The 26,753-nt window shown below is 39.2% G+C and overlaps 1 protein-coding gene across 2 annotated transcripts in view; it reads right to left on the bottom strand.

Moving 5' to 3' along the window:
* Positions 1–26,753, bottom strand: part of CHN2 (chimerin 2) — a 167,957-nt gene that overhangs the window by 63,582 nt on the left and 77,622 nt on the right. For both annotated transcript variants that reach the window (XM_065051418.1, XM_065051419.1), the window contains exons 3-6: positions 26,629–26,684; positions 10,293–10,324; positions 7,148–7,261; positions 4,846–5,131 (exon numbers count right to left, since the gene is read on the bottom strand). In XM_065051418.1, the coding sequence (XP_064907490.1) occupies positions 4,846–5,131; positions 7,148–7,261; positions 10,293–10,324; positions 26,629–26,684 (488 nt within the window). The remainder of the gene's footprint in view (positions 1–4,845; positions 5,132–7,147; positions 7,262–10,292; positions 10,325–26,628; positions 26,685–26,753) is intronic.

The raw sequence follows: 26,753 nt of genomic DNA, 5'->3' as shown, positions 1-26,753 counted from the left end.
GTTAAGATCATTCTTTTTGCAAATGCTTTAAGCTCAACCGCTGCCAAAGCTTTTCTTTAACTTCAGCCTGCCACCCTCATCGCATCCCCCATGCTAACGTGAAGAAGGAGCTAGAAGGCAACCCAAACTGAGGAACTGCTCCTGCGTAAGACCAGCATAACAAAGAAACAACACTTGGGGAATAGCCTGTGCCTGACACTGGGCACTGTGTCACAGTGTCCAGGTCCACCCAAGGCACAGGGTGGCTGCAGTGCTGCGCAGGGCAGGTCACAGGAGTGGGAATGAAAGTGCCAGAGCAAGGAACCAGCATGGTTTCTGACCAGCAGCTGTGAGAGCTTTTACTTGATCAGACCACTCATGAAACTCCAGCATGCATTTATTTTCAACATTCCAATTCTTTGATTATATTTTCCCAAATTACACTTGCTGGGCTAGGATTAGAAAGGAAGATTTTTTTCTCTTTGTCTGGGACACAAAGATTGCTGACACAGCATGGGTAGCAGTTGCAGGATAATGTGATATGTGATAGCGATAAGTGTTTCAGAACTACATATTTTACTGACAGACTACTGCAATTTTTTCACTCCTACGTGTGAAGATTAATTGCTTGCAGCAAGTTACACTTCTCCCACATTCACCGGTAACATGAACTACTGGTAATCAGTTACAGTGCATACCAGTACCAGGTACTTATCTGCCCTACATCTTCAAGAATATGTTCATTTGCCCCAAGTACAGCATCCATAAGCAGAGCAAATACAAACCTGGCGATCGCAACTTGCCCAAGCTTAAATCACAACATTAAATTGCCCAAGCTTAAATCACAAGCAGATAACATACAATCTTCAAACGTTCTTTGCACAAAAAACTATTTCTCTATCCAGAATCCTTTTTGAAGCTGGATCCTATTAAAATGACAATTGCCTACACTGCTAAGAAAGTATTTGCAGCATGCTGTTCTCCCACAACACTTCATTTCTAAAAAATCATTGTGGCTCCTTTCAGATTAAAAATCTGTTAGACCTCTTCTAAGTAAGACAGAAATAACTTTCAGATGAAATATTGCTATTAAGTATCTTAAATCATGTACATTTCCTTAGGCCTGTTACAAAAAATGTTGGATAAAAAGGCATGAACAACAACAGCTTAATCCAACCCATACATCACACCTCCCTTCTGGGATGGGCATAACTCCACTAATTACAACCTCGAAGAAATTATCATTATGGGAACAGACAGGTACCCCAGGCAGTACCGAGACATTTCGTCCGAATGCTGGCTCCTCCCGCCAGCCTGTGCCTTGGTGGCCCCTTCCATCCACCTACCCCAGGGGAGCAGCAGTGCCAGAGTGACTGAGACATTGAATAATCTCCGCTGGCAGTGTGGGAGGTGACAGAACGAGACGATTCCCTGGATGGTGTTAACAAACCCACTAAGGAGACAAATGCCTTCAGCTGCACTTTCACACTCTGGGATTGGTTTCAGTATAAAGCAAAATCTCACTTGTAAAATGCCTAATCTATAAGAGAAGTACGAATGCTTAACCTTAGAGCGCTGAATTCTCACGTTCTTCTTGAGAAATAATGGAAGTTTCTGTCCTGCATATACAGCTTTCCCCTCCACTCCATCATTTCTGAAACATTCAAAATAGACCAGGCAGCACTTTCAAATAAACCAGCTCAGTTATAAAAAAAAATAAATAAATTTACTTGTTCAATTGGCCAGAGAAAATACACCTTACGAAAAACTCTATGATTTTTCACACATGCAGCAAAGAATTTACTTCACAGAAAAATGTCATACTAATATTCATTCACTTCTTTCTAGGGGTCTGAAATTTATTGTAGTAATTGAAGGGGGTAAAGGTTTTGATTTGTGGGCAAACCATGGCCTTTGTCTAAAATGCTGTACAACACATGACAACCTCAAGCAAAACATCTGATACAACTCCCACTGAACTACCAATTCCCCATTTTACTTTTACAATTTAGAGGCCTTCTAAAGTTTATATAAAAAATAACATTAAATTATCTTTATCCTCCTTTGTCCCTCTATGCTGTTACTGACAAATGCTCAGTTTTTCATTGGTTTATTCCAAAGCCCAGTCCATTCTTTATTTGAGGTTACTGTGAGGAAGAAATGGGAATGATGACCCCTGAGTCCTTGTCTGCTACCCAAACCTCTCATGAGCTTCTCCCAGGAACATATAAGGCTGGTACCCATAGAGAAGCCCACTGGGAGTCCTAATCATGTCTATGGCAGGTCTTCAGCCTGCAAGCAGACCACTTTGCCTATTCAGCCCCACTCCTGTTGTAGCTGTGACTACTCCTACTCCTCCTGGCAAGAAAAATATGTCAGAAACAGCTGCTGTTCCTCCTTCTGCTGCTTTCCCTTGGTGGGAGGAAGGCAGAGAGGGCTGCCAACAATGAAATGGCTTAGCTGAAGCCAGCTATTTTTACATGACAGCGCAGCCACGCTGTCCAGTCTTGCAGGCTGCTAGTGCCTGCATGTATGGAAATCTAGATGAGCGCCAATCCTTTTAGGGTATGTATATCATGAACTACCTCTGAGGTAAATAATGCTCTGAATACTTTAATTTCATTCAGCTGCAATACAAAAGAAGACCTAATCCAATCACTAATGTGGTCCAGAGGTGTATTTTTGCTATCGACAGCAAGTTAAGTCAAGTCCAAACATTTTCTAGCACAGTTACCTGGAACTAAGGATGCAGCTCTCTACTCACTTTAAGCCAACATCTTCATTTTTTGAGCTGTCATCAGAAGAAAGTCTTGCCCTTTCCTTCGTGCTGCATTTCCACCCCTATGAGGTGGATCAGGTAGCAGATCTGGCTGAAAAATTCACATGTTTTTTCTTCTGGCTGCGTTAGTTTTAATCTGGAGCCATTTTCTGGTGTTACCTACTTCATAGCTGCATAAAACTGTATGTCAGCAAAAGGGTGAAGGAGACAGGGCAGGGGCCCCTTCAGCAACAGTTTGCATTATGTTGGTTTAAAAGAGTTTTTACAGTACTTAAAACTGCCTAGCCTGGAAAATGACATCCAACCCCAAGCACAACAGAAAACACAATCTGTTAGAAGTACTAGAACAATCCTTCCTGGAGTCTTTGAGAAAACTTTGAGAGATACAAAGGACCACTGCTTCTCACTGCAAGAACCGTAAGTAAAACTGAACACCATTTCGAAACCGTGTTTTTCCTTGTACAAAAAAATATTCTCTTGATTTCCTTGAGAATGCAGCATCATTTTCAACCGTCATGATTCCTTTATTACACTAGTCATATAATAATATTCACAGTCATCCCAATGATGGTCCAGTATTTTCCCAACATAAAAGAAACTTGTTCAGAGCATCCTTTGGACCTTTTCCCAACCTACACAAAGAAGTCCATCACACTGCACTATATTTATTCCTGAGTGCGCCTCAAATCAAGTAAAAATGAACTTTCTTGTGCCTGTTACAGCACTCATAACCAACCAGGGTCCAATCACAGGAAATAACTGAATGAGCACAAAACCAGTCTCCATGGCATCCACTCCTCTTGCATATGACAATACCACCTCATTGAAACAAAAACTATTGTCGTCAGTGGATACATTTTGAAACAAAACTTGAATGAAGGACTTGTTGCTGTGCCACTCTCCAAAGCACTTCCCTGTGGTATTATGCCTTCCCTAAAAAATGTCCTTGTAAATTGAATAAATTTGTTCCAGAGGATGAATAGGTTTACAGGCCAGGTCAGTAATTTGAGCAATTGCTACTACTAACAAATCCAAACCAATATACAATCAGCCAATGCAGATATGTTAACCCAACAGACAAAAACTATGCTAGAAATATCCTAGAGCGATGAGGATATGTATAAAAAAGCTGATATTTTTCATGCTTGATATTACTACATGATGGCAAATTCATTCTCTGTGTCCCAAATACAAACTGGCCCTAGTTCCCATCTAGTCAGTCAGCACACTGAACACTAAAAGCCTCAGTCACACTTCAGAAGTCTGCTTACAAATGTCAGTAAGTCAATTCAGAATAAACATTGGATTAAAAAAAAAGATGTTTTTGACAGCTTTGCCACCTGGGAAACAACATTATCCACATGTCACTGCTTACAAGACTGTTCCTCCTATGTAAAATGATTTCTAATTTTACATCTTCAGATGGCTGCTAACTGCACAAAATTCTCAATTTATTATCATGTAAATAAGTCCTAGTCCATACAATGCTATGGGATACAGGTGCAGAGAAGGAGTTCAAGGAAAGCCCACTTCAAATGAGAAGAGCAAGAAGAAAGGGAGGCAAACCCATAATATCCCAATTTCAGAATCACGAGAAGAAAGGGAAGAAAACACACAATATCCCAGTTTGAGACCCATCCACCAAAGACTTGGCAGAAAAGAGGACCTTTGAACTGTGAATGGAAAGATAACAAACTTGAGCTGTGGTGAAGGGTCTGTGGGAAAATGTTTCATAATCCTATGCAAAATATGCTTAAGTATATGTGGACAAAGAAATATAACTTGTGAACAATTACAGATGCAGCTCCTAAGTTAATCAGTGTGTGTGTGTATATATATATATATATATATTTACACAGTGAAAACAGTTGCATTTAGTACTTATTAGAAAGCATTCATCATAAGCTCCAGTCAAATATTAGTTTGGAGCCAGGATCACATTAACAGGATATAAACTTTTCAGTGGGATAGTAATACTTAATGAAGTACAGGAAAACAGACACAGGCTTTTAGACAAAACTCTTTTTTCTCTCAAATTTGATAGAAAGACTAGTATTACTTCCCAAGATTTTAAACTGAATACTTACCTTTTCAACTGGGGTATTTTCTTCACTTGTTACACTTGCTTTCCTTGATTCGTTTTTAGTTCTGCTCAGCCTCCGGGACACTTTTTCTCTAAGCAAAGTAGCGTATCCAATGTGTTCATAGATGGGGTTTGTTGTCATTTTGGAAATATACTCCGAAGCCTTTGTTTCTATATACAATGTTATCAAGCCATCTGTAACTAGATCATGGATTGATTCAAATCTTTTCTCCCCAACAAAGTGCTTCCCATCATAGAACAACCTGTAGTTTAAGGTCTGATTACCAAATCTGCAAATACCAGAAAGAAAAAAAAAAGGAGAGGGAAAAAAGAGAAAGGGAAGAGTGAGAGAGAGAAATCATACTGACAAAACACTCAAGAGGTAATTTTGCTGACAAGTCCATGTATCTGGATTACATATAGAAAATGCACATGGGTGCAACTGGATCTCTGTGGAGACACCAACTCCAGTTCAAACCCAAACCTGTCCGTTATCATGTGGAATGGGCTACAGAACCGAGGCCAATTCTTTGTAACAAGCCACGTGACCCAGACGTAAGCGGCTTAAATCTAAATCCTAAAGGGGCTAGGGCAGTGATGGAAAGGCACGTTTGCATTGACAAGACCATATACCAGAATGTGTAATTGTGGTAAGGTCTTTTCCATCCCAAAATGTTTCCGAGGTGCAGAAACTGGATGCTTAATCACCATGAGCATATTTACAGTCAATGAAGAGAGATGTGCATCTCTGGCAAGTAATTCAAATCCTAAAGGTCTGAACCACCCTCTGGCAGGAAGCCAGAGGGACCCAGCTTCTAATTCAGGGGCCCAATTGAGCACCCAGAGTTCTGTGGGATAACTCTGGCCCTATACAGCTATGTATGGCAGGTGTAATCCATGAGGTTTTTTAAAGAGTTTTTAAAAAGCAAAGTGCTTTAGTAGCACATTCAGTTTGTAACACCATGGTTGGAATCTCATTCTTGATTAAAGGATTCAAAGATACGACATTGGGTTAAATGGTCCTTATATTGCATCAGATTTGCATGTCTGCATAATTTGTTGGGCATTCAAACCAAACTTTTTAAGCTTCTTATTTTCTTCCCCACATTTTTCATATGAATTCCCAATTTACAATTGAATTCAGTTTATGATTCTGCAAATAATTATTCAGACGGATTTAGAAATCATGCCGTTATGTCAAAACAATAGGCACTTTGCCATAATCCCCATCCTTTGGTAGTTCTTTTTATTCTTTATTTTGAAATCTCTCTTCAAAACGCTAAAAAAATTATGCTTGTTCTTTTTCAGCTGACAAAAGTTGCTTTTAATTTATACCACTTTTTAGCTGGCATGACTCACGAGCTTTTCCAGCTCTACCATCTGCACATTGATCTGAATTCTAAGGATGATTTCAGCACACTATCACAGCCACTTGGGATAACTCCTTATAGGATTTTTCCTTCTAGCTTACTAGCAGAATGGTAGAAATTCAGACTTTTATTTTGTCTACATCCCACAGAAGTAATAATGCTATAAACATTGTAAAATATTGCCAAGGAGTTTGTTTCGTCAAAACCCAAACGAATACCTTGCCTTGCCACTAACCCAGATCAGCTTTAAGACTGCTGTGTGGGCAGGTTTTGAATGGCACAGCTAACCCAGGAGCAGCCGTATTTTCAAGGAAAGGCACCTGTGAGGGGCAGCGATGTTGTAGCTTGGGCTCCCACTGAATTTTTTCACTGGGCTGAATAGCAGACTCTTACTTCTTTATGCAGCAGCAACATCGCATCCTTCACACTGTATTTCTACAGCAAGCTTGAATTCCAGTTAGGGAAGAAAACTGACGTCTGATATGCTGCTTTTGACAGCTGGTCAGCCACTGGACTTCATGGTTTTCCAGGGTTATTATCCCTGACATTTGCTGATGTTTGTGTTGAACACATCACTCAGCTCAGAGGACAACATGGCTGTGTCCTCTGCTGGGACACTCTCCTGTTCTGTACTCACATCTTATACAGAGTTTTCAAGCAGAAGCTCAATCTTTACAACGCTCAGCTCTAGGTAGCAAAATTTTTGAAAACAGGTGCAGTCTGCTTCTGCTAAGGCACTTCTTAGCCAAGGAGTGACTGAATTGCTGCAGTACTGTGATGGTCAAACTGCTGACAAGAGGGTGTAAAATCCCTCTGACACCATGACGTGAATTAAGTAACAGCAGACATAGAATTCACTCAAAAGGGACTGATATAACCCCCTCCATTAAACGCATTTACATTTGCACTATAAGGCTCTATGAAAACAGCATTTACCTGAGAGCAAGAGTGTAGCAGCCGGGTTGCCGCTGGCTTTCTCTAAGAATATACGCTCCTTCTACGCCAGCAAGTATTTCATCTGCTTGCTCCCGAGAAATGATCCCATGAAACCTAAGGGAAGACATTTCAGCGACTAACAGAACAATCCAACCAGAAACACCTCCTCCCCCACCCCAGAAACCATTGGGAAACTTCTGCACTGCAAATCACTTGGTCTAAGCTATCAGGAAAGCTTCCAAGCACCTAAAAGTGGCAGCACAGTCATCCAGCATGGGCAAATCCAGCATAGAGGCAAAACAAAATGACACTGTATATGCAATTTCAGGCAGCACAAGCCAGTATGACATTTCATCCTCACCCAGAGATTTTGTTCTGTAAATGCCCCATCTTTTCACAACTTTTCTCTCCTACGAGTCTATGCCCCTCTTCTTTGTTGCCCTTCTAGAGGTCTTATGACAGAATTGAAAACTAGGTACAAAGGAATTATTTTTTTAAATGAAGATGACTTAAAATTAAAATGAGAGGTCATCTGTATTAACAGTTTGCTTTATTTTTATATTAACATTGCTTCCCCAAATTTGTAAGGGAAATGGAGACAAAAAAATGGCAATGATTATTCAGATTTCTATTCTGTATATATTAAAGTAGAAGAAAATACAGAGTAGCCTTGAGAAAAACAGTTTTCTTCAATGAGTTCCTCATGCAGTGTTCAAAAAAAGCAATATTTTTTTGATTCTTTTGCCAGTGATATTTTAAGAAAGAAAGAGGCCCTATGATGCACAATTAACCTTACAATAATCAACATTTAGCAGCGATCTTTCTATAAGTACAAATGCAGTCTTTACAGCAGTTTGAGTCTTAACTCATACACACATTTGCTAGTTGGTAAGTCTCCAAGGGTCTCATCAGAGGTTTTGAAAGTTTCTATTTTTGCTGCTGTCTGAAATAAAAGGCACTAAAATGTATTAGCCTTCAGCATTTTCTCCTTTCTAACAATACATATGAAGTGGCATATTTCTAACACTGCCTCTGGCTTGGTAGTGAAAGAGAAGAAAAACATGTTGGATATAAATGCAATTGTTGTTCTGTTCTCTTTACACTGTCTTTTCACAACTAATGCATGTTGGAAATATTAGATTTAAGTGACCTTTCCTGAGTGGCTTTCTATTCAAAATGATGCAAATTGATTCATACTTGCTGTCTGTACTGATAGGGACACACTCATTTACTCCCACATCCAAATTAACACGAGCATCCCCTAGATGACATATTTAAGCGTGTCTTTACAGTAAACTCATGGCAGCTCATAACTCTAGTTAAAAATAATAAGCATAAGCTATTTGCCACCACAAGCTCATTATAGGCTTTAGGTTAGATATTAGGAAGAAAACTCTCCTGGTGATCAATTTAAGAAATCACTGGGACAGGATACTTGGGGCACCTGTGAAATTTCATTAACTGTGGGTGGTAAGGGGATAAAACCAGCTTGTACATGCTACAAGCTCCCCTGAACTCAGACGCCTGCCTCTGACACCAGCCAACAAGAAATGCTTATGGAAAGAGAACAGGAAGCAGTGACATATTTCTTTCACTTCACATCCCTGTCTATCCATCACTGGTTTAGCCAGAAGTGTCCCATCAGCTGTGACCTTAACCTTCATGAATCTGAGAACTTCACTTGTAAACCCTTTAATATCTTTATGCTTTTGGCCTCCGCAGCACCCTGTGGCAATGAACTTGAGAGGGACACTGTGCATGTCCCTCATTTGGACACCCACTGAGGAAGACCTGATCATTTTCCTCCTGTGGTAGGAGCTGCATCCCTTTCCTCCTCCATTGTTGCACTTTGCTGTACCTTTCATTTCTTCCGTAACCTTTCTGAAAAGGAGGAAGGAGGAAGGGATAGAGACAGACCAGAACTATGTGCACTATTTAAAATGCAGCCGCATCATATATTTAAACAGTAATATAATTATGATTTTTTTTTGGTCTGTTTCTTTCCCTAGAAAACCTTGATTCTGTTTCCAAGCACTACTGAGCACTGAGTGAATTGCTTTCATAGGACTGTCCCCAGTGGTCCTGAAATCTTTTCAAATGATAATAACTAACGTGATCTTGCCTGGGCGGGCTCACCCAGCTGATTTCTTGCAGTCCCTGCCAGCCCTGCTGCTCCACAAACCCAGACAATGTCAAACAGCCAGACAGGTTCCTGGATAAGAGATTGTGGTAATGGTTTTACAAGTCCTGCTGTAGGAAGCATGATGGGTTACTCAGGTGGGTACTGTCTTCAGCTCTGTTGTACTCTAATGGTGAGATCTGTATCCCCTGTTGTCAAAGACAGTATTTTAAAAATGAAACTTCAGTAATTGGTGGCAAAGCTACTGGCTCTTGAGGTTTTTGATAGTAAAAGAGGATTATTAAACACAGATGATGTGTCTGGGATGGAAGAAAAAATAGAAAATGGGATCTAAGTAATTCAACTAGAGACAAGGGCTGGGGCCTTAGCAGATTACTTCAGCAAAGGCCAAATGCCAGATCTGGGTGGTTGCTGCAGGGGCTTTGCCCTTCATCTGCCCAAATCTCCATGCCAATGCAGAATCCAGGCCCTTTAAATCTATTTACTGGCAGGAAGACTGCTGAGTACAAAGGAATTATACTCTAGTGGTCCAACAAAATGACACCTGTTCTTTTGGTATTTCAGTCCTTGTAACTTTAGCAGGGAGAACAGCATTTACACCTGCAATAGTATACATGCATAGTTCCACAGCCATGTAGGCTGGAGAAAGTATAGGAACATACACAAAAAGGCTGTGGCAAAGGCAAGCTGCTTCTCTCCTCCCCAGGCCATTGCAGGAAAACTGAGAGGTTAAAAATGACAATGAAAATAAAAGGAAGAACTACTCCAGACAATATTTTTTCCCTAACTGTCCCAAGATAATCAAAATAGACATGCAGGTTTGCAGAGCATCACAGTCCATGGATTGTGAGCAGCAGTACTGGACTGTAACATAGCTTAATTATTAGGCTTTCAATATATTTAGCTCCTAGTTGAAGTAAAAGGTAAAATAAAATATTTTATTCAGTTCTAGAACAACAACTTTTGGATAAAGTCATAAAATACTTAGAAGAGAAAAATACTTACTCTCTTCCATAATACTTTGGTCTGTTCTCCACCTAAATTTTGAAAGAAAGGAAAAGATATTAGAAATAGTCTCAATTTTAAATAAACTACATTAAAAAAAATATGCTTTATTAATAAGGACCATACTGCACCTATCTACGTGACAATATTCTGCAGATTCAGAACTGTGACTGGAACATGACTACACAGAAGAACAGAAACATGGAAACTGAAAGGGTGGTGTTATTGATGAATTTCTGGGAGAATAACATGTATTGATAGTGGAAAAAATAGAACTGCACATCATTCTATAAAATCTGCTCAAATGGATAAAGAATAGTTTACTGCTGGTTTGCCAATCTACTTTTCATTATATAAAGTAACACTATTTTTGTTATACACCCTTTAGCTTCTAAAAAACATTTTTTTGGCCTATATACAGCAACTAACTGAAGATAAAAAGTTTAACATTCTTGGGAAAAACAAGGTTTCTGGATTTAGACCTAGTCTTAAATTCCTCGAACTCTCGGACCTGATCCAAAGTCCACTGAAAAGTCGCTGGAAGGACTCCCAGTTATTTTAAAGAGCTGTGAACCAAATTTTAGCAACGCCACGTTCTGAGCCAGAAACTCTGGATGCGTCTGACGCTTCGACTCGTTTCTCAGCCCCCAATCTTTCTGGAAAGTTCGCAGAACAAGCCACCTCGCCAACTCCTGACTTCATTCTCCACCAGCCTTTGTCTTCCTCGGGCCGGGCGGGCTCCGGCCGCGATGCCGGGTGGCGCCGGCAGGGGGCGCAGCTGCCCCGCGGCCTCACCCCGCGCGATCGTTACACGGCTGGCTACGACAAATTAATTTTCAGATTTTTTTTTCCCCAGATGTATTAATATATATATATGTGTATATATATATATGTATATATATATATATGTATGCGTTCATTTAAGTGGTTTTATTAAAGGATGCTCGGTCTCCAGCTATGGCACTGATCAATAGTGTCACCAGGCTACAGGTCCAGCCCCCACATCTATGTGTGAGCATGACAGAACTTAATGCAAGATGTACATAAAATACCTTGTTTATTAAAAAAAAATACCCAAGCAAGTGCATACCTGAGTATGCACTTATCAATGGAATTGATAAGTGCATATCAATGCCCATATCAATGGAATTACTGCTTCATATGTAGCAACACACAGGTAGAAAAATCGTGGTTTCAAGACTTTGATCCTTTAGGATGAAACCGATGAATTTTCACCAATTCATCTGACTGGAAACACAGACCCTCGCTCTTGTTTTGATTATATCTCATTATTTCACCATAAAAAACTTTTCATCTATGAAGGTTTTTAATTTCTGGTTACCAAATGTGACACTTTTGATTCAGTAATCCACACACTAAACCGAAGCAGCCGACTTTCCGCCCTGCAGACACTGAGGCTACAATTCAGCACAAGGCGAACAAAAGTCTGTGCAGGATAATGAGAATCTTCAATGGAAGGCCTATGGGACTTCAATCAAGTCCTTATTGCGCTTCTTTCCTAGCTCAGTGTTTCTTTTCTAGCATGGCACTAACAATAGCAGTATCAGACCCTTGGAACTCCTGCCTAGGAATAACCTTGATGCAAACAGTTCTGAGATCTGAGGGGCAGGAATAAGAGGAAAACGCAAATGCACAAGTGAAAGAGAGAGCAACATCAGAAAAATTGCCAAGCGCAGGTGCTGTGTTTCTATTAATATGTGCATATATGGCAACTCAGAGAAGAAAGTGTATGAGTTAATTTTTTTTAACTTTATATTTTTATAAGAAAAAAAATCAAGAAAAAGCCATATTATCTCAGAAAGGAGGTTTTTCATACGTTCATCTTTAGTAACGCTACATGAGTTTATTATCTTGGAACTGTGCTGCCTTCCTGTCATCCTTACAGACCCTGATGACCCCCAAAACATATAGTTAGCTGGGAACTTAATTAAAAAATGGCTATCAGAAGCTGGGTTAGGTGAGGGCACCACATGAAATCTTCTCTTTCATGGAAACAAAGGCCACTCAGTACCTGAAAATGGTGACAAGGAACAAACAGATAAAGTTTCATTCCCACAGAAAGCCAAATAAAACCTTGACACCACAGAAGGTAAAGCATGACTTTAATCTAGGATTCAGTCTGCTTCTTTTTAAAAATATAGATTTGCATTGACTGTATGTACACACAGAATAAACCCCAACAGTTTCAGTATATCTCAGAAAGATAAAAGTCAATGGTACTAGCACTCACCTCAAAATTACCTGTAAGCACAAGTTCCCCCACAAATATATATATATGTGTATATATATATATAAATGACTATATGTATAAAGTATAAAATCAATGTGGAAAAAACTCCTTGAGCAAATGAAGGCACACGTTGTATTGCTCTCACGCCACCATTTATGCAAAAATATAAATTTATCTGTGAAATCTTTATAATTTAACTAGCAACCAATTGCACTGTCCTGGACACCATGATTTCCATTTTCCATGGTGTTCCTGAGGTAAAAGATTTGTTCTTCTGAGAATCCACACAAAACCCACCAAATCCTTTATTCTCCCCCCTCCTCCATTAAACAGAAACTTTCACTCCAACATTTTTTAGCATCCATGTGTGTAAAATGGTCACAACTTCAGCACTTGGCTTTAGGCAAGAAAGATACCGTAGTTTTCCCTGAACTGAAGCTCCAGATGTGCCAGACCATCTACATGCCCCAGAATCTAAAAATCCTCTCCTAAGCTCACTGCCACCTTTACCTGAAATAATAGTTTTGCTGCTAACCTACTTCACTGCTAGGAACAAACACAAGGAAACAAAGCAAGATAAAAGATCAAAATAACATCAGGGTCTCTACATCAAAACCAGAATGTCGGACTGAACTTAGAAATAAACCAAAAGCCTGCACAATTGATGGAGCAGAGGCTTAAAAGTATCAAAGGAGCCAGTAGGTCTGTTTTGCACCAAACGCCGACTCTGTACAAACTTCAAGGGAAATTCTATGTATCTCAGAAGGCAAAGGTGACTGAGATTCAGTTGGCGTTAAGCTTTACCTCTCCTGTTCTAAATGGGCTTGTGCACACAAAGTCAGGCAGATGCACTTAAGAGAATTCTTTGTCATGGAAAGGACAGGAAAAATGCAGGTAGAAAAGTGACTGTTTGCTGGTGGCAGGAGCCCAGAACAATCAACCTTACTCTGAGGACACATACACTTAAGTTTTTTTTCATAGATAATGGCTATGAAGCACATGTAGGTGACCAGGTGGTTTTATCCACCACTCTGGCCCATCTCCCTAGACATTGAGCAAGGGAAGAGATCAGAGTGGTTGAATCATTTAGATCTCTATGCTAATAGACAAAAACAATGTACAAAACGGAATACAATTATGTAAGGCAGATAACAGGTCTTCACTAATTAAAATATATTTTGCCTAACGAACTCCACATCTTACTTTTACTACCCCTATACAGAGGACAAATAAAATGGATCCTCTTTCGCTACTAAAAGTGGCAACTTTCAAATGAAATGTGGGATGGTGATTTCCTGGCTTAGAAAAAGGTATTCTTGACAACTTTTAACCAAAAAGGTTGTTGCAGAGCAGGCATATCTGGCCATTGTTCCAGAAACCAGCTGGAAAACACTGAAAATTACTACTGAAATTCATAGTTGTACGAATTATGAATCATCAGTGAGTGACAAAATTGTTTAAAACTACAGTCCAGTTGATCAGGAAATAAGAAATAGGGTGAAACAGCCTAAATCACTACTAATCACTATCCTTTAAAAGCCAGCAACATTCAACATCTAATCTTGGAGCATGCACAAAGAGAAATGAAGCCCAGCACAGCTCTCCTGACTCCCTCCAAAAGCCTTTGGAGGCTCATGTTTGAGAGACTTTGCATACTTCAGCCTTGATTCCCAGCCTGCCAGACCTGATTGTCCCTCCCCAAACCCCCCAAAAAACAACTTCTACACTTAGTCTAGTATTTTAAAGTGTTTGTTTTTTGCCAATGTTACAGAAAATCTTCCAGGTGTGGAGTCAGTTGTACTGGGGTTTGAAGCCAACACTGAGAATGCAATAAGCCTTCTTGAAAAAACTACACTAGCTATCTAAGCTAATTCAACATATTACTTTTACCTAAGTTCAAAGTTTACTGAATTTTAATGCCTTGGGATTTGTGGCTCCTCATTTGGCCAGGATGGTTTAGCCCTGGCATGACATACTCCTGCTAATGTACAGTTTATTGTGTTAAAATCCTACACTGCTCTGCAAGATAACTCATCACAAAACTACTGGGAATCATGCTGGCAGGAGGTGAGCCTCCCCTAATGTGATAGATTTTCATTGCAAGCGTTGACATCCGAGCCACACTGCGCTAAAGATTTGAAGATACCCTGAAGAATTCTTTCTGCATAAGTACTACCACTGAAATAAGATAACCCTAATTTCAGAAAAATTTCATTTCTCTTCAGCTTCATTGCACAAGACTTATTTCTTTATCCAGTAGTCAAAGCTGAAATCTAGAAATGTTGGAATGAAAATTTAGAAATCTCTCTAGAGCAGTAATCTCTCTGTAATTCACAACAGCCAGCATAGCATAACATTGTATATCTACATACTTAAACTGCTGTCTTTATACATCCATGAAGAGAATATAAAAGGGGAAGGGAAACAACAAGGTGGGCAGCTGCACCTGTCTCTCTCTTCTCCACAATGCACAGGAAGAGCACAGAAACAAGATCCAAGAGTTAATAATGTTGGTGTGTTCACTCAGTGCAGACAGTGAGCCGTTTTCCCAAAGGAAGTTTAATCCAATATATTTTCTGTTTGGAACAATCCTAATCATTTTTCAGTAACTCTAGTTGACTAGACATAAATACACTTTTCAGCTCAGTTTGACATCAAGTGAAATAGAAGAGTTGGAAAAGAAGCTTTCAAGACAAGCCCAGTAAAAACAGACTGTATAGAGAAAAGAGTTTATTGTCCAAATTGTTCAGCTTTCAGCAGGATTGTAATGAGCCAACTGCAATCTTTAGCCTTATTATCTACAACAGAAAAGGATTACGGAAGATTTTAAGTCCCCATTAAATAGAATGAAGTAAAAGAATGTTGTATTTCATTACTTCTATAACAGAGTATTTTTGCCTCCAAATTTTTCTTAAAGAAATTTCTACTTAGATCAACTAGTGTGTCTAACTTTCCCTCCAAATAAGACAAAATTATTTCTCATCAATGACTCTTAAGCAATTTATTTATCTATCTTTTTTACTACCTTTTAACCACTTTCTTACCACTACTTTATCATGCTCTCTGTCCCCAATGTTTTCAAAGAGGAGCAACTAACTCTTGGTTTTGCAAGAAGTCGTAAAGCCTGTTGCTAATTTTGTTAGTAGACGTAGCAGCAATGTAACATCCGTACTCCCTGGCCAGGGACAGGCCCATTAGAAACAGTCACTCTGCACATACATAATGAAAATATGGTCTTTTCCCCCAGGATTTTCAGTCAATGGCATTCAACACAACTGACGGGACAGGCTTCATGTGACAAACCCATCCAGGCCACGTAACTTTACAAGTATGTTCACGTATTTTGGTTGTATGAGGGAGGAGCGAAGACCTTCCTCAGAAAGAAACCAGCAATGCACAGGCCCCCAGAACATATTCCACCTGCTGTTTCAGAGGCTCTCCAGAGAGAAGGGTGACACGAATAGTTTTGGAAGTCTGCAGCTCCTTTTGTCATTCAGTCACAGAGCCACGGGGATGCCACCGCTATGGCCACTCGATGGATACACATTCAGCGACGTGACAGAGAGGGACTGTGATGCCTCCAGGACAAGAAAGTAGCTGGGAGCAACATGTCAAAACGATTCAAAATACCAGAGGGGCAACGACTAGACAGGTCTCCACAGAAAAGGATCCTGGCATCGTTACAGATCAGAAAATGAAGAATAATCTCTGATGCTGTCTGTTGCAAAAAGTGCCAAAACCAGAATGCCACACTGGGGTGTAAAAACACAAGAGCGGCCAACAAGACACCTCAGAAAAATCCTCTCCTTGCAATGTCCGTTCAGAAAGCCTCTGGCTGGAATATGGAGCGTGGGCTTGGGCACCACATCTCAAGAAAGACTGAAACAAATAATTGGTGAAAGACATGAAAAGAGATTGGCCTAAAGAAGAGAAGACAGAGAGAGGCAGTGGCAGACAGGTAGGAAAAAGGTGGCTTTCAAGAGGAAATAAAATAATTTGTTCTCTGTGTGCTTACTAGACATGAGAAGAAGTAACAGGCGTAAACTGCAAAAAAGAAGATAGAGTTTACACGTTAGGAAAGTGTTAAACTAATTAAACACTAAGTAAATAAGCAGAGGTGGTAATGAAATCTTCAACTTCTAAAGGCTTTAAGAAGAGGATATGCAAACACCTCTTTTTGACGCAGGAATGACAACCTCTTCAGTTTCTTCCAGCCCCGAGAGACCATGATCCAGCCTATTCCTCACTTCTGCCTGGACTGCTCTCAGGAGATAGGGATTAGCTGGGAGCAGAACTAATAGATTTTATAAATCACAATAATACCATGTCTGCGCCTACCTCTGCGAGGGTCTCAAGACAGAAGGCAGCAGGGAGAATGAGCTGTTCTAGAGGAGGAAGCCAAACCTTCAAGGGATAAACTGGCCACTGCCTATCTAAACAAAAAAACCCTTAGCTTAAATCTATTAATATCAGCCTAGCAAAGTGCTAAATTGTGTTTGATATCTTCTAAAAAAAATATTCTGTGGTAAAAATTTACAGCACTAGGGAGAAGGTTGGAGTGGAGTTCTTCATTACTAGGAAGAATATAAAGGAAAGACAAAAGTAAAGAACACAAGGAATGCTTTTATTAACTGCTGCCCAAAGCTGCTCACCTTCTCTGCTCTGATGGCATGCTGTAACCTACTGAGAAGGTAGGATGCGTTATGACCCTTTTGCAGGAGGATAACAAATTGCAAAGAAACGCAAGAAGCTCAGCAGCTCTGACTGCTGCCGTGAGACCTACTGCAGGCCAATTTCCACTCTATCCAGGTTATTTCTAATGCTTTTCATGACAAAGTATTTTAAAAGAATTGGGTTGGTTTGTTAGCTTACGTGCTTGTACCAAACTTGTAAAAAAGCTGCTCTAAGGCATCCTTTATGAGAGTATTTTTAACTTGGGTGTTTCCTGTCTACGACCTTCAGCAAAGTGTCCAGCAGCAAATAATCAATATACCTGACAAAACACTATAAACTCCAGCAGGTAACAAAAATCTCCCCCAACACAGCCATCTACTATTGCTACTAAACCAGAATATATTTCAGTATATATTCAGCTCTAACAGAAAAGAGGAAGATTGAACAAGAAAAAGCAAGTATTTCTGAAAATAATGTGCTCCTGAGCACGAGCTAAAATAAATTGAAATAAATCTTAATCAAGGAGGCTGCTGGTAAATAGTCAAGGGAGGCAGGGTTCAAAGAACTTCAGCAGCAAAAGCAGGAGTCCTCTATTTTGTTACGCAGCTTCCCATCACACAGTAAGGGGATTATCAAATGTAAGAAGGAATATCAATGTTACCTTGAATGCAAGATGAAAAATCTGAAGATAGCATTTAAACTGTACTCCCTTCTTTCAAGAATGATGTGTTGAGTCATTTAAGTGGGAGGAAAAACATCCCCAGCAGCAGCAAATAAATGCAGTAAGCCATATCAATGCTCTAAACGCTCCTTGCAATTCTGCAACCAGGAGAAACACTAAAACATTCCTATGACACATGCCACAACAGCCCACAGTACCTCTGCACAAAGCTATTGGTGTTCTGTCACCTACCCAAAAGCATCCCCAAAAGCCATGCTGTCTAACCAGGTCACTGCTGCTATTCGACATAGGAGACTAGGTAGAAACCTGAGTATGGGCTGAAGGCATAGAAGGAAAATCAGGAAACAAGCCATTGGAACTGGTAGGTGGAAAATGAAGAGGAGGAGGGAGGCCCTAGAGGCCCTAGACAGGCCACTGAGCAGCATCCTGAGATGTGAGACTGCCCGTTCATTACACTGGGAGAACACCTATGCATGGGGACAAGGAAAGGATAAAAGCAGAAATCCAGGGAGGAATAATATTAACCCTGTTTATCTCTTGTCATTGATTTTATGAATACTTTTGCTCTGTACTTGGGAAGTGCAGAAGTTTCTCTCAAGTCAGGTTGTCTGCAAACTCTAAACAGGAATAAAGGAGCTTAGATAGGGGTAGGTACTTTTTCTGAGTTTGGAAAAGGTGTAGATCCTATGAACTCCTCTACAAAATACTAGGTAAAAGAATATCTGTTTCCAAAATTATGAACTATCTGTTAATTTACAGATGCTTTCATTTCAACAAAGCCAAATATTTTTATGCCAATTTATGAGATATACTCTTCACAAAAACATCTATTACTCTCTTCTCTTAATAATCCGTACAGGGCAGTTATAATGTGTCAGTACATATTAGTTAGTCATGATGGTATTTCAAACGGATATGCACATATTTTAGAAACAAAGGAAAAACAGGAACATACATTGTGAATCGCCTGAATTTTCATTCAGAGGCCTGAAATTCAGGAGACCCTGTTTGAAAACCATGCAAACTCCACCATGTTCATTCTTACGTCTCTTCAGTGTTCCAAAAAGACCTGTGTAACTGGCTGATTTGACCATTCTCTGTGTGTATGTTTATACATACACATACAGGAAGTATAGGAAGCAAGATAGATGTACAGAGTTTCTCTATTTATTCATATTAGGAAAGACAAATTGATCAGCTGCTCAATGCTCTATTCTTATCTTGAACACCTCACAAAGTATCAGTCACAGAGCAAACATAGGAGACCTCCTTCTACATATTACTTTAACCAAACACAAGAAATACTGGCCTAAATTGGAACAGATATGTAAATGTATACAAGCACACAGCATTTTCACCTACACATAGACTTATTGACAAACTTTATCTAGGTCAAGATATGACTCAGGTTTTCATTTATTTTGCCTTGAAAACTATTTACATTTGACATCATGTCACAATAAAATTAACTAGGTGAAAAGACTGATATGTAACAAAGATCAAAGGAAATAAAAAATGAGAATAGCAAAATCGCAAATACAGACACGTCACCCACTTCCAAGGAAAAATGGAGGGGAGGGTGAACCTTCCCAAAGCAGCTTTCAAGCAAAACCTAAGGGATAAATAGCAACTTCATCAGTCCATAATGACAGCTCCATACAGTTTGGGCTTGCTAGTCACAAGCTGCCATCTTGTCTTCCAAAAAGATGGCTTTAACTTCTTGTCCTGGTTTTGTTAAAAAACAAGTTTCTCTTTTAGTGAATTTGCCTGTCAGCTAAAGCCTTCATATTAGCTGCATTTTCCTGGAGAAGCAGATACATGCTTTGGTAAACATAGCAATGGAATGCTAACTTATTGATAAGGACAGATTCACATCTCCCGAGAGGGACGAGAAACAAGTGACCAAGAAACTGACCAACGGTGTATAACATTCCATTCACGTGAATACTTCATATAAAAGTGGGAGATCACGAGGATCTCGTCCCTTTTCCTTCTTTTCCCTTCTGCTTATGGCTGACATTAGGAGAGGACCTTGCTAGTCGTCCCTGTGAACTGAGGCCTAGTGAGAGACTGAATCCAGCTCCGGTTGGCTGCAGAGTCCAATCCAGGACTTCAGGTGCCGGCTCTGCAGTTGCTGAGACTTTCAAGATTGGTTTTGCATATTTTGTATTATTTTCTCTATTCTTATTAGTAGCATGAGTAAAACATTTTTAATTTTTCCAACTCTCTTCTCTCTGTCCTCCTTTTCCTCCCGATCGCCTGTCCTTAGTGGGAAGGGGGGAGAGGGAGGGGCAAAAAGGGGGAAGGAGGGGGGAGAGGAGGTTAACAATACATCTGCCAGGGTTTTATTGTCACCCCGCAATCTAAACCCTCGACACTTCTGCATTTTGTAGAGATCAATAAATGCACCAACTGGTCCACATCACATTTCTTTGTCAAAGATGACCACCAGTCCGATTTGCAAATCATAACCTAGACCACTAGTAAACCAAGCTTGATGAAATTCAAGTGGAACAGACATGCCTCGTCTAGTTTTCTTTAGCTGTAACTATTTAAATGAAACATTTACTCTTGTGTCTACAGAATGACTAGAGCGATTTCTCCTCTGTTCAGTAGTCAATGGACTGTTAAAATGAAGTTGATGTGGCTTCATCTGAGTGCTCCACCACCCTACTACTGCAGTGGGGTGAGACTTGACAGAGCCTGGGAGAGGTGGGATTTCCTGTCAATCCTTAAAGTGCCTTGGAGAAAACACTGGCAACCTTCTCTGCTGTCATGACTGCACAGGAATTTTGGGCAAGCAATATTCCAGCCTCCCGTCTTTTGTTCATGTGCTGCTGCAAATCACAGGCATTCTGTGGGACAAAATTCACTCAGGAGATACCACAGGAAAACGGCATTGGGTGTAAACCCACATTTTAAACCTAACAGGAAAACCTGTACGTGGCAAATTTGGAGGGACGCTGGATACAATACATTTTGACATTCCACAGCTCCTCTGTTCAAATTTAACCAAAGACTCTTTGGGCCTTCAACTGTTTCCAACCTCCCTCCCATCCAGCCAGGATTTCTACTTTCACCATGGATTTCAGCTGAAGAACTTGCCTCCTTGTGTCGAGGTCTGTTCAAAACTGCTCTTTGCTTCATTTGCAACCCACAGACTACTGCTGTGTCCTCCTTGTTTCTTTTTGTTTCTATCATAAAGACAGGATTATAAAAACACAATTAAAGCAGCAGCAATATTATAAGAATTTGAAGATATAGGCTCCATTAAGTTTTAGATGTACAAACATTTTCATTAATGAAAATAGGTTTCACAATTCTGCTCATTTTCACTTAATTGCTGGCAAATGGGGTCTCTTGGTGTGTCACTGTGTGTGTTCTGAGGCTTCTTTCTGAGGAAAGATAATATAATATAATATTCTGAATTATCTTAGACAAGCTCTCAGGACTGACAACAAGAGACACCTTCTCATGATAGTGTTTGACTTTTTGCAGTAGAGTGATCTCAACAAGTGCCATGAAAATTGCTATTTACCCTCATTATCTACCACCAACATCATGGCCAATTTCAATGCCTGTTATAACTCCCTAGTTCTTTACCAGTGCATAGACATTGTTACTAGAAAGATGAGGGCAGAGGGAAAGAGAAAATACTCAGCTTGTAAAAGCCACTAAATGAGCATAATAATGGAATTCATGGAAGACTTATTGCAATGATTAAATTCTTATTATGCAGTCAGATATACTCTACAAACATCTTCTGGAAGTGACCTATCAAAAGCTTTTCCTTATGTACAAATATAAAACATTTTTGTACCTGAAAGTAGGACTGACAAAAGTAACCAGCATTTTAAAAACACTTTTCAATATTGCCATTGTTTAAATGATAGTCTACTAATTGTATTGTTCTCAGCTTGAATCCCATGCTTCAGAAGAAACTCTGAGGATAACTGAATAAAGAATAATTTGCAGTCATTCACTTTTGGAGATATGTAAGGATGCTGTATATTCTCTGCTAGTAGTGCACAAGATGGCAGTACCATTATAAACCTGCTAGTGACCATTTCAACAGTTATGCTCTATGAAATGCCACTAACTATACACTTGTTTTGATAAATCTGGGTAATGGATACCCAGAGGGCCAAAACAGTTCCTGACCCTTCGGATGGTTAGAGTGAAAGACTCTCAGCAGTACAGTCTGCCATCACCATCATTATTTTAGTCTCTTACAATCACTTAAGCAAAGAAAAAGCATTTTTTTTTCCAAATAAAAGTCCCCCTTTTGAAATCGTATTTGCTTTTTAATCAAGGAACCATAATTTTGATGCTTTAAAGGCACAGACAATAATTTCTACTGTTTCTGACACAATATTCAGAATTCAGAATGACGGTGAAGGCAATTAACTGACATTTTTCTACATAATAATATAAGTTAAGGCTCTAAGGCTTTGTCTACACTAGGGAAATTTAGACAAGTTTCTCAGTGTTGCTGACACTGACTTGGCCAAGACACTGTTAAGAATATGTGAGGTCTAATGCAGACAAACACACAGCCTCAAAAATTATAGTCAGCAATTAAGGCTTTCTTGGAACAGAACAGGAATAGCACTCACAGGTATGAATATCTGAATGACTCTACTCAAGTAATCCAAGAGTCATGGGTCACTCACTCCTTCTTCAATGGAAATTTGTAACAAGCCTATTGTTTAATCAAAAATGTTCCCAAATAATACCACCATCCTTCCTTGATCCTTTCAGATTAGTAACAACTCCATTTCTTTAAAAGATATTTTGAGTAGTCTACTACTGAAGTACTTCTTAAAATTAAGAATTCTTTAAAATGATACTTTAAAATAAAACCATGAAGTTGAACGCCTGAATGGTTTTCTGAGAGTGTAATTTTTTATCAGCATTTCTGTAGAATAAAACCTAAAAGATGCTTTATAATATGACTTTCGCACAAATATGATTGTTTGGTGCCTATGATCACACTTGCACAATATTTAAAAGCTACTCCTCCACCTGAATGGCACTTTTAAATGAAACTTTTCCTATTTAAAAAAGAAATCATTAAAACATTGCTGGAAGCAATATGGTTACAAATGAGGGTATTGGCAGAAATCCAATGTTATTGGGAAGGTAGGATATTCACACCAGTCGTGCTGTCAGTGGTGATTAATTAAAACCCGTTAGGTACCTGAAGCCCTAACAGCTCACTCAATATGATTCCCATTGCAGGAATTACCTGCTTTTGCTGACAAGATATTTATGCAGGAAAAAAAATAAATAAAAGGAGAATCATGATAGCAAAGTTCAAAGACACAAAGATTTAAACGTTCATGTTTTATTTACAGTCCCAGCTTTTAGTTGGGTGGTTTGCGTATCAGGAGAGGCAATTTCCGTCTCCATAGTGTAGTTAAACAAGAAACCCAGACAAATCAGATGGTAGAACTGCAAAGATTTGAGGCTACAACTCTTGTGACTATGGAGTAACAGAAAGGTAATGGAAGAGCAAATGAATGTGGAAAACGTGGAAGACAGCAATGGAAAAGATGGAGGAATTGTGAAAACGCCAAGTGTCAAGAGACCACCACCAACAACGAACCCCACCGCCCCAACAAACAAAAACCCCAAACAACAACAAAAAACCCAAACAACCTCCAAACAAACAAAACAAAGATCCAACCTTTCAAAAGTTTATCTGTTGCTGTTACAAATTTTGTTTGCAGCAGATGCTTGAATTTCCTTGTAAACAGTGCAGAATTTGGTAGTTATGAATAAAAGACATCTTCCCATAAGCATGAAGGATTTAAAATTATTTGCAATTTTTACATTTGTCTGAAACAGTTTGACTCCTACATTATACAAGAAAACAACCTCAACAAAGTCTAGTTCCTATGATATGTACATGGACAGATAAATCTTTCCACTGCCATTCACACATCCTGCTGACATCTGCTCTCCGGCTGCTGGATGAGCATCATGTTGCATACTAAATAACAATCATATTGCAGAGTAACATATTTTCACATACATAACACAAAATTAGATTTTGAGATTTTTCTATGTAACTGACAGAAATTTAGAATTAATAAGAGACCACCTTTAGTGAAGAAAGACTATACAATCATCAGATTACACTGAAATCAAACTAGAATCAAGAAAAACAACAACAACCCACCTGTCTTACAATCTGTGTGTTAAGGTAAAGCTAATGGGTGGCATAAGAATACAGTGCCAAATTTTCTCTCTAAAATAATTTGTGATTCTCTATAAAACCAATATATAGTTCTACTTTATATAAAACCAACAATATGAACCACAAGGAACAATCTAGGGATCAAGACACCCTCTTCAATTATGTCTAAAAATAAAGCTGTAAAAATAGAGCACATCATCAGTGTAGTAGTGTGATTAGTTTTTGACACTTATGTCAGAGAAGTCAGAGAATCTGTATTTCTAGCAACCAGGTTGTGAACACATATAGTTGATCTACACAAAGACTCAAAATCCAAGTTACAAGAAGTCAACCAAAGATCACATTTGTGGGAATTCTTTTTGCTTCATATTCCTACCTGAATAAAGTCTCTTCAGATGTCTAAGTTAATTAAAAAAAAAAAAAACCCAAACCAAATCAAAATAGGATTCTCTTCAGTCTGTGAAGTGAGCTGCTAAAAATGGTTCATCAGTCAGAACCAAACCCTAATTATATAAATAGGATTTTTCTTTTTACTTATTTTGTTATGTGATGCTTTGCCAATAACATGCTCATATGCTTAATATAACATGACCTTAGTTTCTTTCTGCAAAACTTTGGAAACAACCTGAATAGGAATTAAATATGCGTGGTCTTTAAACACCGAAAAAGAGAGTAAAGGATAATTTCAGTTGTATATAACATGTTCAAGAGTCTAAGAAAACAAGTTCAATATAGCAGTCACAAAGAGTTTGCAATTGCACATTTACTCCACTTGTGTATATAATCTTATTTCTAAAACATTAATACAATCGTATTAACTTGACCCAAATTTTCACTCATGGACGCAAGCTAAAAAATGCTTTGAGTTAGTATTATAAATTTTGGATTAAACTGATTCAGACTAAGTCATTTGTATCCCCACAAAGGTGAGTTTCAAACTGTAGGCAAGGGTTCCTAAGTATTCAATGCAGATTTTCTCAAGACAAGTTCTTTCTCAAAGTAGTTCCAGAATGAAAAAGATAAATAAAATAAAATAAAATAAAATAAAATAAAATAAAATAAAATAAATAACTAGAGTGAGAAAAGTGAGAAACTCCTCTAACGCTGCACTGGAAGTAAATAAATTGTTTACCTTAACTATTTTGAGCTATAGCACTACTAGTTTAATACCTGTTACCTGATGTTCGTTTAGTAAAAAAAACCTGAATGTCCTCTCGTTTTGAGAATACCAGCCAAGAAGACTGGTATAATTTGTTGTGTATGAGAATTCTGGGGAGGAAGGTCTTGTTAAAACCCTCCAGCACACATGCACTGGAGTCCCAGGGGGTTACAGCATCCTCCTTCTTCCTGAGCCTTGACTTTGACAGAGAGAAAGGATGACATGAGGGCTCACCCACCCCAGTGTTTTACTTGCCCTTCTTAGCATCCTGCGGGTACACCCTGGGACCATCCCCAACCAACAGGGCTTGACGACTGCCCATGTGAGGCCAAGACTCTGCTCTCCCCAGACATGTGAAAAAAAACAAATGCAACTGCCTTTGAGTTAAGGTGCCTGGTGGACTCAGGAATACTGGATGCAATTCCTGGCTTCGCAATGGATCTTCTTCATGACCCCAGGCAAATTATTTAATCTGCCTGTGCCTTGACACAAAGCCTTGTGCCCCACACAAAGCTGTTCTGAGACTGTTGATATTTGACAGCCGCTGTGCTGGGGCTCTGCTGCAGAGGGTGCACGGTGTGGGAAGCAGGTCGGGGCCCTGGATGATGTCTGAGAACAGGGCTATACATCACGCCGATGAACTGCAGTTTCTGTCTTCTTTCACATCATCTTTTATACCTCGTGTAATCACTTCATGCGTTTATTACTAGTATTACATGTCTATTTGCACAAAATTTGTCCCTGACATTATAGAAGATAAAGCTATCACAGTTTTATTGATTGAGCAGAGACATCTACCTATGTTTTCCATTACGATTATGCCATGCAGATTGAGGAACTAACATATTTAACTAAGTAGAAATGGAGAAATATAGAAAAAGAAAACAAGGAGACAACATGACTCAGCCAAAACTCCAGGCCTAGAGATTGCTTAATATCCTATCATCTTCAAAGTTTCTGTGACAGAATTGAGATCTAAGGCTATCAGTTCACTATTTTAACTTGAATATAATCCTTGGCAGAATGCATTCAACAAACTGGAGTATCCTGCAGATGCAGGAAGAAAATATACCTTCATTTTGACAAGAAAACACAAAACTTTAGGTGGTATACAAAAAAGCACAGTAAGCAATGGTTAATGGGTATTTGCCTAATGAAGGGACTTCCAGTGGTAGAATGAGGCCCCCATGCCTAATTAGCAAATATTAATCTCCTTTAATTAACCAACCTTCGGAAAAAATTACTATAAAAAACAACGGCTTGGGAAAATTAAAGTGAATACTACCCACAGACTGTACAAAAGAGTTTTGGTAATCATACGCTGCTGACAAGTCATCAGATTTAACAAGGTATAGCAAAAGAACTGACCTCCCGAGGACAGATGATTCTCTTGGGACGTGGTGCCTCTTGCTGCAGCTGATACACTGTCAAACACAAAAATGTACAGATAATTAGAAGACAGCAACATACACAAACTTTTATTCAGAGGAGTC

The sequence above is a fragment of the Columba livia genome, chromosome 2 (assembly GCF_036013475.1).
Source record: "Columba livia isolate bColLiv1 breed racing homer chromosome 2, bColLiv1.pat.W.v2, whole genome shotgun sequence".
Classification (NCBI taxonomy): Eukaryota; Metazoa; Chordata; class Aves; order Columbiformes; family Columbidae; genus Columba; species Columba livia.
The sequence above is the reverse complement of the archived record's forward strand: the minus strand, read 5'-3'. Positions and strand labels throughout refer to the sequence as shown.